General features: G+C 34.6%; 1 protein-coding gene across 7 annotated transcripts in view; it reads right to left on the bottom strand.

The window, feature by feature from the left end:
• The window catches only part of CSNK1G1 (casein kinase 1 gamma 1), a 166,733-nt gene that overhangs the window by 91,834 nt on the left and 57,792 nt on the right, over positions 1–17,107 (bottom strand). For 4 of the 7 annotated variants that reach the window (XM_057543036.1, XM_057543038.1, XM_057543037.1 and 1 more), the window contains exon 2: positions 13,947–14,346. The exons of 1 other annotated variant lie outside the window; for it this stretch is intronic. In XM_057543036.1, coding sequence (XP_057399019.1) covers positions 13,947–14,127 — 181 coding nt within the window. In that variant the 5' untranslated portion in view covers positions 14,128–14,346. Of the gene's footprint in view, positions 1–8,911; positions 8,972–13,946; positions 14,347–17,107 lie in introns of those variants that run through there. 2 more of the 7 variants (XM_057543040.1, XM_057543041.1) reach the window with 2 other exon arrangements.

Raw genomic sequence — 17,107 nt, 5'->3', positions numbered from 1 at the left:
TCCACTTTGCATTCCATCTAGTAGCATATTGGGACATAAAAGACAGTCCTCCTCAGGAAGAAGTCTTTGGGAAGTATAAGTTGAGCTGATATCACAAACTACTCTCACTGGCCACCAAGGACAACCAGGGCAAAAAAGGTAGTTACCCTATTCAGGATTACCTTTCCTCATTTTTTAATCTTATTTTGGAACTGCTGTTTCTGCCTCCACAACAAAACTTTAATATCTTAAGCTAAACATTAAGAAGCTATACCAACTTAATTCCACTCACAATAGCCAAGAGGTGGAAGCAACCCAAATGTTCATCAATGGATGAATGGAGAATGGATGGATGAAAAAAGTGTGGTATATACATACAACAGAATATTATTCAGCCTTAAAAAGAAATTCTGTCATGTGCTACAACGTTGGTGAACCCTGAAGACATTACGCTAAAGAAATAAGCCAGTCAGAAAAAGGCAAATACTATATAATTCCACTTTAATGAGGCATCTAAAGTAGTCAAATTCATAGAACAGAAAGTAGAATGGTGGTTACCAGGTGCTGTAGGGAGAGGGAAAAGGGGATTTTGTTTAATGGGTATAGAGTTTCAGTTGGGGAAGATGAAAAAAAGTTCTGGAGATCTGTTTCACAACAATATGAATATACTAAACCCTACTAAACTGTACACTTAAAAATGGTCAAGACGGTAAATTTTATGTTGTTAAATAAATGAATTTGGGCATCCCTTTCAGACCCACAAATGCCATTTCTAGGAAAATAAGAAATTGCAAGACCTACCTTGTCAGTAATAATAACTATTGTCATTTTGAGCAGGGTCACTCCCAATTTGTAATGGGAGACCATGGTCTTTGGAGAGACCACATCAAGATATAACAATAAATGGGTTTGTACTTAAGAAGAAGAAGAAGAAACTAACTTAATTCCAAATAAAGTATAAGTAACTGAAAGCTTAATTCAATGGACTTGCTAAACTCTAATTTGTAGAATTTAGGCAATGTAGTATTTTTTAGTAAAACTTTTGCTGCTTTAGGGGCTGGAACTGAAAAGTTCTTAACCTACAACCATCAGATTCTCATTTAAAGTCAAAAAATCTTTCCATATGGGTAATAAGAACAAACATCAAAGCAGCACTATCTGTATTGAAAACTGCATTTCTTTAGATTACCTTAAAAACCTTGCAGGAAAAAAAAATCTCTCTTGGTTATTAAAGTGATTATGAAACAGTGAAACAGATATGTATAATAATACAAAATCATGATTTACAAAGTATAACTTAAGACTGACCACAAATGAAATAACAGTTTTATCTCTAATCAATAATTTACTGAAAAATAAAAAAATGTTCAGAATGTGATGAGATTTGAAACTTTCCCTAGTTTAATTCTAAATATAGTTTCACAAGAGGGAAAAATCATTTTTTTTTCAAATAAAAGTAAAATCGGGTTATTTGTCTTCTTATTGTTAAGTTCTAAGAGTTCTTTATATCCTTGAAATACTAGTCCTTTATTAGATATGATTTGCAAATATTTTCTCCCATTATATGGATTGTTTTTTTACTTTTTTTCAGGATGTCCTATGCAGCACAAAAAATTTCATTTTGATGAAATCCAATTTATCTATTTTTTCTTTTGCTATTTGTGCTTTTGGTGTCATGTCTAAGAGTCCACTGCCAAATCTGAGGACCTGAAGATTTACCCTTATGTTTTCTTCTAAGAGTTTTACCGTTTGGGCTATTACATTTAGTTCTTCGATACATTTTGGGTTAACTTTTGTATAGTATGAGGTAAAGGTTCAAATTCAATCTTTTGTATGTGAACATCCAGTTGTCCTAGCACCATTTGTTGAAAAAATTATCCTCTCCCCACTGAATAGTCTTGGCACACTAGTAAAAAAGCAATGGACCATAGATTCATATCTGGATTCTCAATTCTATTTCATTGACCTATATGTCTATTCTAATGCCAGTACCACAGTGTCTTGATTACTGTTGCTTTGTAGTAAGTTTTAAAATCAAAAAGTGCGAGTCATCCAACTTTGTTCTTCTTTTTCAATATTGTTTTGGTTCTTCTGGGTCCCTCGCAACTCCATATGAATTTTAGGATCAGCTTGTCAATTTCTGCAAAAAAAGCCAGCTGGGATTCTAACAGGGGTTGTGTTGAATCTGTAAATCAATTTGGGAAGTACTACATCTTAACAATATTAAGCCTGATCCCTGAATGTGAATGTTTTTCCAGGTATTTAGGTCTTCTTCTTCTTCTTCTTTTTTTTTTTTTTTAATTTACAATGCTGTGTTTCATTTCTGCTGTATAGCAAAGTTACTCAGTTATATATATATACATATATATATATATATTCTTTTTTTTATATTCTTTTCCATTATGGCTTATCACAGGATATTGAATATAGTTCCCTGTGCTATGCAGTAGGACCTTGTTATTTATCTAGGTCTTCTTTAATTCCTTTCCAAAATGTTTTGTAGTTTTCAGAGTATAAATTTTACATTCATTTTGTTAAATTTATTCTCTTTTGATACTATTGTAAATGGAACTGCTTTCTTAATTTCATTTTTGGATTAAACATAGATACTTCTGTATAATAATGATTCAGACCTCTTCTTTCATTATCCATTTTCAGAAGCATACTGCCTTTTTTTTTTTTTTTCTGGCCAAGCCGTGCAGTTGCGGGATCTTAGTTCCCTAATTAGGGATCGAACCTAGGCCCCTGGCAGTGGAAGTGTGGAGTCCTAACCACTGGACCGCCAGGGAATTCCCCATACTGTCTTTTAATTAGAAAAGTATTAGTATCTCTTAAATCTCAAGTAGGGAACTCTTTTATATAAATAAATTTTTCAGAAAAGTGAAGTGACACTCTTTCAATTAAAGTTAAAAAGTAAAATCATTTAAAAGGGAAATGTTTCTAAAGCTTCATGTTTCATAAAGAGAATATCGGGTGTTCACTCTGGCAGCATACTATTTACTAAAATTGATAGAGATTAGCATGCCCCCCACCCCTGTGCAAGGATGACATGCAAATTCATGAAGCATTACATTTTTTTACAAACTTGAAGTTATGAAATAAATAAGTCACAGGGGATGCTATGTACAGCATGATGACTAAAGTTAATAATACTGTACTGCATATCTGAAAGTTACTAAGAGAGGAAATCTTACAAGTTCTCATCACAAGAAAAATAAATTTTGTAAATATGTGTGGTGATGGATGTTAACTAGACTTACTGTGGTGATCATTTTGCAATATATACAAATAATGAATCATTACGTGTACACCTGAAACTAATATAATGTTATATGTCAATTACACTTCAATAAAAACGTTTCCATGAATATCTGATTTTTTTTTTCCTTGATGAATCTACTCAAGATGAGTAATAATTATATTACCCCACTTGAGCAAACACCCTTAAAGGTTAATCCAGTATATAAGGCTATTCTGCCCAGGCTGCTCTGCTTTGTGACTTTGTTACCTTCCTTGCTATCAGTCTATCAGTGATCACTTCTTGATACATGTAATTCCCTCTTCCTTCTGTGTTTGTACTCCATGGAAGATTAAGAAAACTAATAAGCTTGTTAGAAATGCATATAAAATAAGAACACAAAGGCTTTAAGAAAAAGACTGAAGGTCTGAAGCACAGGAACTTCTGGATACACAGATCCTAAGATATCTATTTTGACTGCTAAGAAATTTTTTATTTTTATCGTTGTTTTGGTTTGCTAGTCCTCAGCTTTGATGCAGAGAGCTGGAGCTTATTAAGAAAAATGATACCATGTACAGTTTTACTATAACATGGATAAAAATTTCAACAAATGTAATTTATAATTCTAATTTACAGTAATGTTACTTTATATTCTATATAAATGTTTGTGAAAAAATGCTACATTTAGCCTTGTCTATTCTGAAATGAGTAGTTTAGAGTATAATAAAACTGTAGAAAAATAATTACACTTTCATCACTGATGTGTAAATTTTCTGCCCTATATAAAACTAATTTATCTAGCAAGCTAGAGAGGATAATGTGTTATAGTTCTAATAATAACCTATCTTCATGAACATGTTTATTGTGTTATTTACTTATAATAATAATAAAAGCTAGAAGAAAACGAAGCCCAATTATATGGTAACGGTTGTGGTAATCCACTTGAAGAAACAGAATAGCCATTAAACTTATAATTATGAAAGTCACATATAGAAATTTAGTAAATAAAAAGGGCAGACTCTCAAAGCATAGCCAACTTTGTTAATACCAAAGTACATATATATGTATAAGCATGTATATATAGACATATATACATTTACACACAACTAAACAAAGAGCTGCTCTAATTTTCTGTAATGTTACAATTCTGTCTACAAAAACAAAACCCAAACAAACAAAAACAAAACAAGCTTCATGAATTGGAATTACCATTAACTTCTCTATAGGCTGGGTGCTCAAATCCAAACAATCTATTATTTAGATTAATCTATCTCTGAAGTAGTTTATAACATAAAGTAGAAAAAGGAACATGACAATCTCAAAAAAAAAATGTTAACTTTTAGTTTCACAGTACAGACATTAGCCTAAACTACCTACAAGAGCCCTTTAATCAAAGAAACACTTGGAATTACTTAAATCACGAGGCATTTACTGTTTCAGCTTTCTATCATCCAGACAAACTGGAGAACTCCCCTATTATCCTTTAATATCAGCACCACTAGATAAAAAAAGACTGCTCTGTGTTTTTTAACAATACAGAAAAATTAAATACAGAAAAATGATACCTTTTGTGGGAAGGGGCAGTGAGATCAGAAGTTCTAATTAATTTATGATCTCTGCAGAGGGGCGGGGTATGGGGGTGGAAAACATGACATGCAATTCCTTCCAAGTTTTTTTTGTTTGTGTTTTTTTTCTTTTAACTGCCTACAAGACAAAGTCCAAAATCTGTGTCGTGGCCCACAGCTAGTCAAGAACAGACTCTGCTCACATCTCTACCCTCATTTCCCACTGTACCTTAGTCAAATAAAAAGCTAAGGGTAGAATAAAGAACAGTGTTTATAATCTCCTCCACTTTGATTTTACTCTAAATTTAAAATCTATACTTTGCAAAATTAAAAATAATAAAATATTAATTATTAATCAATTAGCCAACGTTTTCCCTCCTTACCTCCCAGAAGATCCCTGAAGATTAAAGTTGGTCCAACATAGAAACTAGATAGTGATACTTAGAGAAAAGATTATTGGCTATCATTTTATACTTTATATTTCTTTTCTTGGTAATAGGTATAATTATACTGAATGTAAATGATTATCACCTTTGGAATTAAAAATTACTTCTTATGTCCTTTTAAACCTTTTTTTTCCCCAGCATTTAGTATTTCAACTGCACACTTAACCAATAAGTAGGGAAACTACATGATATATAACAGAAATATCTGTCTAGGATGTCCCAGACCTGGGCTCTAGTTCCAACTCTGTGGCAAGCTAGTTTATTTTACCTTGACTAAGTTGTTTAATTTCTAATTTCTTTTATTTTTAAAATGACGAAGTTTGGACTAGACAATGCCAAAGTTCCTTAGAGGTCCAAACGTAAGAAAGATCTTATCTATTAAATCAGTCTAAGTTACCATGAGCTTTTTGGGGGCAAATCCCACTCCTGTCTCATAGTAAACTCTCAGCCATCTTTTTCATATAAGTGTTGCCAATCTAGTTGTCAGACTTGAAACTGTAGAGTAGGATTCTTGAATCATGGTCAGGTCTTTTGTTCAACTCACTGCTTTTTCGATTTAATGTTGAATCTTGATTCTGTTAACCAGTCACTGTATTAGCTGCCCCACCTCAAACATTGTGTTATATGAGGATTTCATTACTATGTCCTTCAAAGATCTCCATCCAATTCACGGTTGAACTGAACGGAACCAAAATACAGAGCTCTACTGTTCAGCATCAGTGATGACAATGATCCGATCCTCTTTGGTGAGGTGGTTAAAACAACTACAAATCTCAACTATCTTCTCAGCCAACTCATATTTCTAAATGTGTTACTAGACTATCACAAAAGTCTGTCAAATAAATGCCTTGCTGAATAAAAATATATGATACATAGAGACATCTGGTTTAACATGGCAGAGAAAATGTAGGCATTTCACTCTATTCCTTTCCAAAAGCCCAAGGAAATGACAAAAGGAAGAAAACAGAACAAGTAAAATAGGTGGGAAAAAAGCAGACTAGAGATGTCAACATTTTGGAAGATGGGCTCCATTTCCTTTGGTAAGAGCTTTGCCATTTTCTGGAAAAGTATGGCCATAAGTTCAGACAGTTTTCTCCTTAGGATGCATGATCATCACATAAATATTGATTCTGAACTCTTCATAATTAAATCCTTAATCGTCCTAGTTTTGTACTCCTGCTGAACAATTCCAAACTGGTTTAGCAATCCTGAAAATTTTACTGTTAAGTTCTCCTGATTAACTAGCCAAGATGTCAATGCATAATCCTGCAAGTATCATATCTGTGAAACTTCTAAAGTTACCATATTAACATGACACAGTCTGTGCGTCAGTGAATGTGGTTAAAACTATTTGCTCCTACCATTTTTTGGTGGATTATGCTACTGACAAAAAGAATTCTTCCTCAACATCTGTTAAAGCTGTTTAACCTCAGCAAACTGTGCTTGAGTTAGAACCAACAGGATGCAATTCCAAAAGAAATTTAAACTACAATACTATTAGGAACAATAACTTTATATTCATTTGTAGTTTTCCAAGAAAGTTAAAATACATTATTTCTGGGATCATAATTTAAATTGAATCCCTCCACAACATACTGCAGAAAACAAATGATATAATTCGTTACATATCTATGAAGCAGGAACCTAAGTATCCCCTTCTTAGGGTGAGAAAAATATGTTTTGTCAGTCTTACAACTTACTACAACACATACACAAATATACACACATACATATCTCCAAAGAGGTAAAGTACATGGGACAAAATATTAACAACTGGTAAATCTAGGTGTTATTATGGATCCTCACCATCCTATCCTTTTTAGTTTTTTGTAAAATTTTGAAATTTTCCTTCATACAAGTTGGGAAAAAATAAAACAAAAATTTAAACAATGTTTTGTATTATGCATACAAACCAAGTGCTCACTATCTGTCAATCACTGTCTTAGATGATTATACGCATTATCTAAATTTTATCTCTACAACAAATCTGTAAGATAGATATTATTATTACCCTCCTCTTATGGAGGAAAAAAAATGAAACTTGGACAGGAAATCTGACTCAGGGCTCTTACTTTTAACCACTTGAGGCAGAAAGTAATGACACAACTTCTAAAACTTGTTTTTAGTTTGTTCCATCCACAAACCCCCAACATTTGCAAGTTTATAGGGAAACTTTAACAATGTTATAAAAGCACAATACAGTAGCCCCTTACTCTCTGTGGAGGACTGGTTCCAGGACCCCCATGGACACCGAAGTCTGTGGCTGTGGACGCTCAAGGTCCCTTTACAAAATGGCGTATTATTTGCATATAACCTAGGAACATCCTCTGTATACTAGATCTAGATCCCTAGATTACTTATAACACCTAGTGCAGTGTAAATGCTAGGTAAATAATTGTAAATACAATGTAAATCCTATGTGAAGAGTCACCTGTAACAGGGCAAATTTAAGTTTTGCTTTTTGGAACTTTAAGGGACTATTTTTCCCCAGAGTATTTTCCACCCCTGGCTGCTTGAACCCAGAGATGAAGAACCTGTGGATATGGAGGGCCAACTGTGTATCAGTTTTTCTGTTTTGCTGACTGGCTTGATTTTTGGCTGATACAGATTGAGTTTCATTTTTTCAAAATGCTAAGATTTCCTACGAAACTATTAATAAAAAAGTAAACATTTGATTTTACAATGCTTTCACTTTCAACTAGAGAAGAAACACTTTTAAATCTTATTTTATCTTAAGCCTATATTCTTTCAGATGAATGCTTTTCAAAAAATTTTAACACAACAGACCCATACCTTTTAAACAAAATCTTACTGAAAACTCAATATAAAGGTAACAGAGAGAGTCCTGCCTGCTCACTTTTCTTTTCCCATTCTCTTGAAGTAGGAAATCAAGGGTTCCAAGACTTTGTGGGATGTAATATGAAACCAACTGCTTTATATAATATGCAACTGTAAACTGTTAATTATCACAACTGCCAAAAACAGAACTGGCTGGTAAGAGGTGAAGTTACAAGTTCCAATTTAAGTTCATTAGTGATAGTTAAGTAATTCAGATATGGAAAGAACAATATGCAGAGAAGTTGTCATGTACACTCTACTTTAGTCATAGAAATAAGTGTCTTATTTTAGAAGCAAGGGAGGAATGTGTCACAGGACAAGCTGATACCCTTAGACAATTTACCTTTGTCAGAAACATCCTTCTGTTCTAATGTACTTTTACATATTTCACCAGATACCAAAGATGGAATAGAACAAAAAGGTCAATTCTTTGTGCCTCCATTTTCTTATTTGTAAGTAAAAACATTCTCTAACAGGATACTATTTCACAAAGACAGTATAAAAATTATTAATAAAATTTATATGCAAGACTGTTTAGTCTAAAGGGTCTCCCATAAACATAGGTACATACTTTTAGGATATGAAATCACCTATTTACTTATTCTTGCAACTAAGAAGGAAAAAAAAGCTGCTACTTGTAGACTAGGGATACATATTTTCTAAATTCTGGAGGAATAGAATCATTTTTATCTTAATGTTTACATGATTCTTTCCAGGCCTGATTCAACAGGAGACTCAAAACTTTAATTAAAAAAAAAAAAAAAAGGCCTCAAAATATTCCCCATGCTTCACAATTAATAAAAAACAACCTGCAGATCTGTTTCCACTGCATCGTGTCCTCCTACCTTTTATCCACGATCATCCTTCATCAATCTTCCTTTCTCAAATCTTCAAAATTCCCCTTTCTATTGAGGCAATATACATAGGTAAGACGCCACAGAAATAATCTTTCCATTGAAAAATATGCAAAGGCCACAAACAAGCAGCTCTTAAAAGAAGAAATATAAATAAATGTGTAAAGATGTTTAACTTCACCCATGAACACATACACATTTAACAAGATACCATTTTCCCCTATCAGACTAGCATAGATGAAAAGATTCTCAATAATGTTCAAGGTTTTCGAAGGAGAGACACAAACACACACACACACACACACACACACACACACACACGCACAGGCTCACACAGAAAGTAAAGGAAAACCATCTTTCTGGAGGGCAAATTGACAATGTATAACAAAATCACAAATATGTATGTATCTTTGACACAGAAAGTACACTTCCAGGATTTATCCTAAGAAAATAATCAACCAAGTTTGGACTACAAGGATGTATTTATTACAAGTATGTACAAGGATGTTCAGATAGTACTATTTATAATTAAAAAACAGAAATAATTTATATGTGTATTAAGACTAGCTAATAAATTTCTAAATATAGACATTAAAAATGATCTATATTTAAGCTGAAACAATAGAAGTTCACGCTGTATTAAGTGATAAAAGCAAGTTTACAGCACAGTTTGATTGCATTTCTAAAATATGTCCTGATACATATTTTTTATTCTGGAAAATTAAATTAATTAAACAAAATTAGTGATTATCTTTGGAGGTACTTTTAAGAAAAATTTTTTAAAAATTTTGGGCAACAGCATGTTTTCTTTTTAAAAACATTCCTTTAAAGGATATGTTTATTGCTATTTTTCCCCTGGTTACAAAATACATGTATTCATTAAAAAAAAACAAAGAACGAAAAGGAAGGAAAAAAGGAATCATCTCAGAAATATATAAACAGAAGTCAAAGACCAAAGGCTATAATAATCAGCTTCTCCTGTTTAGCCTTCGGGCACAGGCTGTGCTTAACACCCCACCCCTCTAGAAACTCTTGTCTTGACTTTTCGACTTCTCTACTCTTGAGGCTCTTCCTCTCCCAGCATCCCTTAAATGCACCCTCTTTCTCTCCTCACTCCACAAGCTCCACAAGCATCATATCATCACCGATGGCTGCATGCTCATTAACACCTACATGGTAATGATTTCTTAATCCCTATCTGAAGTCTAATTTTTCTAAGTCTCAGAGTCACATTTCTGCATATGTGCTACACAATCCTCAAAGTCAATATATTCTCAAAGTCTAACTTACTTGCCTTCCCCATCGCCTACTCTAGTCCCATGTTTCCTAGCTCTATTAAAGGTTTCCTCATTCACTTGGTCTTCCCAAGCTGGCAAAATAACTGGTAACCAAATCCTGCCTATAGTCTACTTCTGAAATTTCTCCCTAATTCATCCCTTCCTCTGCATCTCACTGCCATTTTCAGAGCTAAGGCAGGCCTGGCCACTTCATTATATGCCATACACAGTAAAAAGGAATTAACAATACAAATAAATATGAGAATATTAATAAAGCAAATTACTACCATCAAGCATATCTTGAGGTAGAGAGATGGAGGAATATGACACAATGTGACAAGTACAATTAGAACAAAAATCCACACGATGTCAACCTCTTTACTATCTGATCTAATCTTATACTGGGAATTATCTTTCTAGAATACAAACCAGATAATGTCACTCTTCTGTTGTAAAACCCTTGATGATTCTACTCCACTGCCTACAGGATAAAGTCCAAATGCTTTAATACCAAGCAAACACTTCACAATCTGCTCCCAACGTATCTAATATAGCCTCATCTATTACTCTTCTTTCACTTCACACCCCATAACCCAGCCGTGTATAACTAGTTGCTGCTCTGACAATATGCTAAACCATTTTACAACACCTAGTGTTTGTGCATCCGGCTGTTGGAGAGTCCTTCTTCCTTGTGCTCACCGGTGAAGTCCTGTACTACTCTCAATCAAACCATGCTCCTCTGTGAAACCTTCATTAACCTTCTCTGCCAGTGTAGTTTTTATACAGTCTATTACAATACTTATCACTTTATGTTGTAATTTGTTTTTCTTTTTCTGTCATTAGACTGTGAGATTCTTTTTTTTTAAATTGTAGTTGATTTATAATATTGTGTTTGTTTCAGGTATACAGCGAAGTGATTCAGTTATACATACACATATATATTTTTCAGATTCTTTTCCTTTATAGGTTATTACAAGATACTGCCTACAGTTCCCTGTGCTATACAGTAGGTCCTTGTTGGTTATCTATTTTATACATAGTGGTGTGTATCTGTCAACCCCATACTCCTGATTTATCTCCCCACCACCTGACACTGTGAGATTCTTAAGGACATCTTGTTATTCTTTGTATCCTTCCCAAGTCTAGCAAGACAGTAAATATTCAAGAAGTGTTTGTTAAATGGATGATGAGGTGGAAACAGATTTACAGAGAGCCAAAATACACTAATCATCCCTTTTTTTTTTTGGCTCTCTGTCTGGAATTCAGAAGTCTATTGAAGCAGTAATGCCACTACCTACCACAACCCCCACATACCAGGAACCCAAAGGAGCCCATGTGTTTTTTTTCTCCCCCCTTCCTACTCATCTGGCTATCTATCCATCCATCCCACAAATAACATCAGCAAATAATACAGAGAGAATCCCTGCCCTCCAAGGGGCTTATATTGGCATAAGGAGAGACAATTAACAGGTAAACAAATATATAAAATAATGTCAGACAGAGATCAATGAGATGAATAAAACAAAGCAGTTTGATGAGACAGAATGTGGTTAGGGGAGTAATGTGCTATTTTAAATGGAGGTGGGAAAGAAGTCACAGAAGGTTTCTCTGAGACAGTAACATGAAAGTTGAGGCCCAAGGGATGAGAAGCAACCAGCGAAGCAAAATTTTGAAGAAAGAATTCTTCGAGCAGAAGGAATTGTAGGTGTAAAATCTCTGAGGCACAAATGCACTTGGCTATTTGAGGGACAGAAGAAAGCACAGCGTTGTAATGGTAGCCTGGGTGGAGGCCTATCTGCTCCTGCCTTGAGTTTGAAATTTTCCAGTTTTCACCTTCTGTTGTCTGCACAATCTTCTACTTACTAATACCATAGCAAGAGGACAATGGAATGGGGTATACAGCACACCCTATTGTCAGGAGACGTCAAATGATTCTGAAAGTTACTTTTCTGGTTTCTGTTGATAAAAAGTACTCCTAGATACAATGCCCTAACAATAACGGTCCCAGGGCTAATGAAAACCTCATTAGCACACAAGAATAAAACCACTTGAAAAGAGAGAAAAGTTCTTTCTACTGACTACAATGCAAGTCAAAATGGGACCCATCATAATCACCCTAGATTCGTTAGAGGAAATAAAACACAACACTTTACCACTCTGAAAATATACATGAGCTATCCTTCTACCTGAATAGATTTTTCCATTCCTGTGTAAACGTAATGATCATATAATACAAATCTAGACTTAAGTAATTAAATAAAATACATTTGCAGTTTTCATTGACCAGGGTTTTTCTTCATCTTTATAGAAATTAAACAATTTTATGATGTTTTGAGAAAGCATTAATTTATATGCATTATAAACTGCCTCTCAGTAATTTTGTGGATGTTTATGTCATAATCTATTTAATTCAAGTACTACTGTGATGTTAGAGCAAAGTCAATCCATTATATAAATGTATAGTCACAAAACTAGCTACTAAAGCAACTCAGTAGTTGGTAGGAACTCAAGCAGTGTGAAATTACACATCTTACTCCTATTTTCAGTAGCATCTGATGGCTTTGCTAACCAGAACATGAACACATCACTAAATATAAAAGCCTTTCATTATCCTAGTCAGGTCTTAAAATTCCAGGCTCCCAGCCTTCTAGTGGTAAAAATAAATTCATTCTCAGCATCCCTAGATTCAATTCTGCACCCAGTGATCTCTGGCTAGTACAGTGATGTTTCCCTGAATCTCTCTATGGGGGGATGAGAGGTAAGATTTTTTCGATCTCCTTTTGAAAAATCATCAGAAGTAGCAGAGGTAATCAAAAATAATCATCTTATGCTCCCACGCTCCCACTTCCTCAAAGGGCAAAGCCTCTTACAATGGGTCTTCATAATACTACAGTCTCAACAGCTATGAAAAATAAGAAAACACTTTAGCTTAAAAAAGGACCTTGTCACAATCTGCAAGTTGATGACCAACTTCACATATTCACAAGATCCTTCATTTTCTCTTCCCCATTCACCTAGGGAGGGCCATAAAAAGTTTCTAAATACCCAATGTACCTTCTTCCCAATTTCACATCTTCAAACTGGTTGATGTTATCATTATTCATCATCTCACTCATAAACTAATACTTGAAATAAAAAATCCTTTCCTTGGTTGGGAAATAAAAATTGCAAAGTTTCTCCCTGGAGTTCTAGCTCAATCCTGATGTTGGGACTTCCAGGAAGGAATGCAAACATGGTATCAGTTGGAAAACCTCTCTAAATACTGATGTATCTCCTTGCAGACTAAGTATGGGTATTACTAAGTATTGACTCTTCCCTTACTAAGGGTAGATTCTGAATTAAAACAAGGACTTAATCCCTTCTCAAAGTGTGGTTCAAGGACCAACAGCATCTTAATCAACTGGGAGTTTGTTAAAAAGACAGTATACAGGGCTCTACTCTCCAACGAACTAAATCAGAATCTTCATTTTACTGATATCTGTATGCAGATCTCCCTACATCACAAAATCTCAGAACTGGTGGAAAATCTAAAATCCTATCACACACAAAGAGGGATGAACCTTGGATAACAATTACACCTGATAATGACTATAGTCTCCTTCACAAATTCTTCAGTTCTTTTAACAATAGGTCCTCATTACAAGAACTTCTCATAAAATTATAAACTGCTGGTCTTGAAACCCACCAAAGCTTATTATAGCTGCTGTTGTTCTTGTTAGTCTAAACCAATAATATAACCAAGTTCTTACCTAATCTGAGCTCTCCGAAGTTCCCACACCCTATCTTCTTGCCAACCCTGAAGTTGGGTCCCACCATAAGAACCCCAGAGGATGTTGAGGAGCCAGATGGTCGGGAACAGTGTCCACTCCTTTGTGCCATGGGTTTAGTTGTCCGTTGTCTTTCATCCTTTTCCCTACTAGGATGGTCCATGATCCTACACGACAGAGTCTCTGCACAGGTCTCCTTAATTTGTATACCTCTCTTCAATACAAAAGTACGTCCGAATAAACTGGAGTTAGAGTAAGGTAAGGAGTTCTTTTGGCACCATGTTTATGTTTCTAATTTATCTCCAGGAGATGAAAAACCATTGATTAGTTCTGGTAGGACACGTAGTCTGTAGGTCTCAAGCATAGGAGGCTATTGTGTAACCTAGGTAAAAAATCAAGAAAGCATACAATTAAAAATTATATTTTAAAACAAAATTAAGAGAGTTACCACTAATTAGAATGGACTCTATCCAAAACTGAGCAAAGTGGACAGCTTCCTGAAATGGATTTTGGTTTTACATCCTCCAACAGTTTAGCCATCTGGACTAGTAATTCATCTGGTAACATAGGCTCAGTAGGCTACAGACCAGGGCAGCTAACGGAACACAGAACCCTTTAACGTAAAATGCTTTCTTCTAGTGTTGTACATATGACTCAAAAGAAAGCTATTTGTTGGCTTTTTCATCACTGGCTAACAAAGATATGGTGGGGTTCAGCCAAGTTAAATAAACTGAGGGCAATTAAAAGCTCTTCCCCTTAATTTGGACAGAACCTATCAGAAATAAGCTACTCACTACTCACTGTCCCCCTCCTCCATCCCCACCATTTATCAAGCACTGACAGCAATCACGAAATCCAAAGCAAGTTACGGATTGACACAGACTACTTCTATGAAGGCCTTTCCAAAACCCTAGTGGTACAAAGTAGTCCTAGACTAAAGGTTTGGAAAGCTCAACTTTTGGTCTAGTTTTCATTGTGGGCTGAGTACACAATGACAGAGTGCCTGAAGCAGGTCCTTTGCACAACCTCAAAGTGAGAATAAATCTGAAGAACAAAAAATCTTAAACAAAACTCATCCCTACCAGAATTCTCCAGTTTCTCAATTTAGGACTAAGCCCAAGACAAAGTTTGCAATGAGATAATTTTGATGCTATTTTTGATAATCTAGGTGAGTATCCTTAACAAAAAAATATTCTGTTACCACCAATCACAGACTAAACACATACTTTTGTTTCACTTTCACTGAAGATTTCCCTTAAAATTTTAAGGAAGAAGAGAATTAGAACTGCTTGGTTATTATTGCATGTATACAAGAAAGCAAATATGTCTAGACTGTAAGCTTCCTACGGACACCTTTAATTCCCTAGTACAGGAACAGGCACATACGTGTGAGCTGAATGTACAAATGGGCACATAATCCAAGAACATACTCTGTTTACTTCATTATAGTAGTTAACTGTTTACTTTCATCTTTTCTGTCTGCTTTCTTTGCATTATTAAAACTGCATAATGACTTTAGGCTTCCGTAAAGCTAATCATCATTAAAATACATTTCCCTGAATTCAGGAAATAATACATCTACATTCAAAATGTAGAGTAAATTCAAATGCAGAGTAAATTCAAAATTTACTCTGTTAAAGTAAAAAATCAGGGTGGTAAGAATACGTCAGTAATTACTGGATTTCCTACATGAACAACATTATGAATTTATATTTCTCCTCACTCTTTCTCTTATTATAATTTCATCTAATATCCTTCAATTATCTTTGTTGTCTACACAAAGTCCCTCAAACAATATGAGTAAAGAAAGAGAAATAGGGAATTCCCTGGCTGTCCAGTGGTTGGGACTCCATGCTTTCACTGCCAAGGGTGCGGGTTCAATCTCTGGTCAGGGAACTAAGATCCCGCAATACACGCAGTGCGCCGCCCCCCCCCCCCCACTCCAAAAAAAAGAGAGAGAGAGAGAAAGAGAGAGAAATAAAATTTAAGATGTTTTATTTAGATAGTCCGTCTTAACAGGTGGTCGTGTGTCTATAGATGATAAACTGTCAGGCTATACTTTCTTCCTTTACATCACACATTTTTTTGAGAACAGGTAAAGGGTGTCTTGGCCTATCCAGACAATTTTGAGCACTGAACTAACTCCTAAAGTTTCATCAGTTATCACTAGTATAATAGTCTCATTTATAAGATTTGAAAAACTGTACTACCTTGTCTATTGCTCTTCATATTTTTCATTGTGTTCACTTCTTTCCTAACAAATGGATGTTATTTTTATAATGTTTGTCATTAGCTTTCTCCATTGCACTTAGACTCATGTAACATTAGGTTCAGTAATCACTCACAGCCCTCATATCCATGTATACTTGCAGGTATGTATTCAAAAAACATACAGTAGTACTTGCCAGGTTAGAAAACTGCAGAAAGCCAACAACCGTATTCAGCTGGGAAAAGGGTGTTACTTTTTTTTTTAAACATCTGCTTGTAGATTAGAACAATCATTTTACTTCCCACAAACATGGCAAACACACTTATCAATGTTGGAATCTATTCAGGAGACATTAGCATGATTTAACCTGTAACTATGAAAGATGAAAAATATTCAATACTACTTTATGTGGCACCTCTCATTAGAGAAATCAAATTGAATGATTAAATTTTTAAAAATCCTATTTCTTTATCACCACTCGCTGCTCAAAACTATTTCCTACTTCCCAATTACAAACTCTTTAGCTTGTCACTTGAGTCCCTTCAATATCAACTCCCTATTTAAATTCATGTATTAAAGCTACTACATAAAGCAAAGGAACATCCGCCCTTAGCTCTTATACCTAGAATGGTCTCTTAAGTCTTCTGTCTTATTTAAGGCCTGACTCATATCTTACATCCTTTGTGAAACCTTTTATAACCAATTCATCATTAATGCTTGGAGCACCACTGTCTATACCACCATTTGCTACCTACCATATATCAGATTATATTGATATGTATTCTAATATTCAATTTGATTATAAGCCCTTGAAGTTAGGGATCCTGTCACATCTCTTTTAGTTTCTTGCATATAATTGGTACTTAATAAATACTGAGTAATAATTATGATCTTGAATAATAGAAGACAGATTCCTAGCAACATAACCTAATAT

The sequence above is a fragment of the Balaenoptera acutorostrata genome, chromosome 3, assembly GCF_949987535.1.
Source record: "Balaenoptera acutorostrata chromosome 3, mBalAcu1.1, whole genome shotgun sequence".
NCBI classification, from domain to species: domain Eukaryota; kingdom Metazoa; phylum Chordata; class Mammalia; order Artiodactyla; family Balaenopteridae; genus Balaenoptera; species Balaenoptera acutorostrata.
Note: the sequence above shows the minus strand (reverse complement) of the source record. Positions and strands in the feature narration are given on the sequence as shown.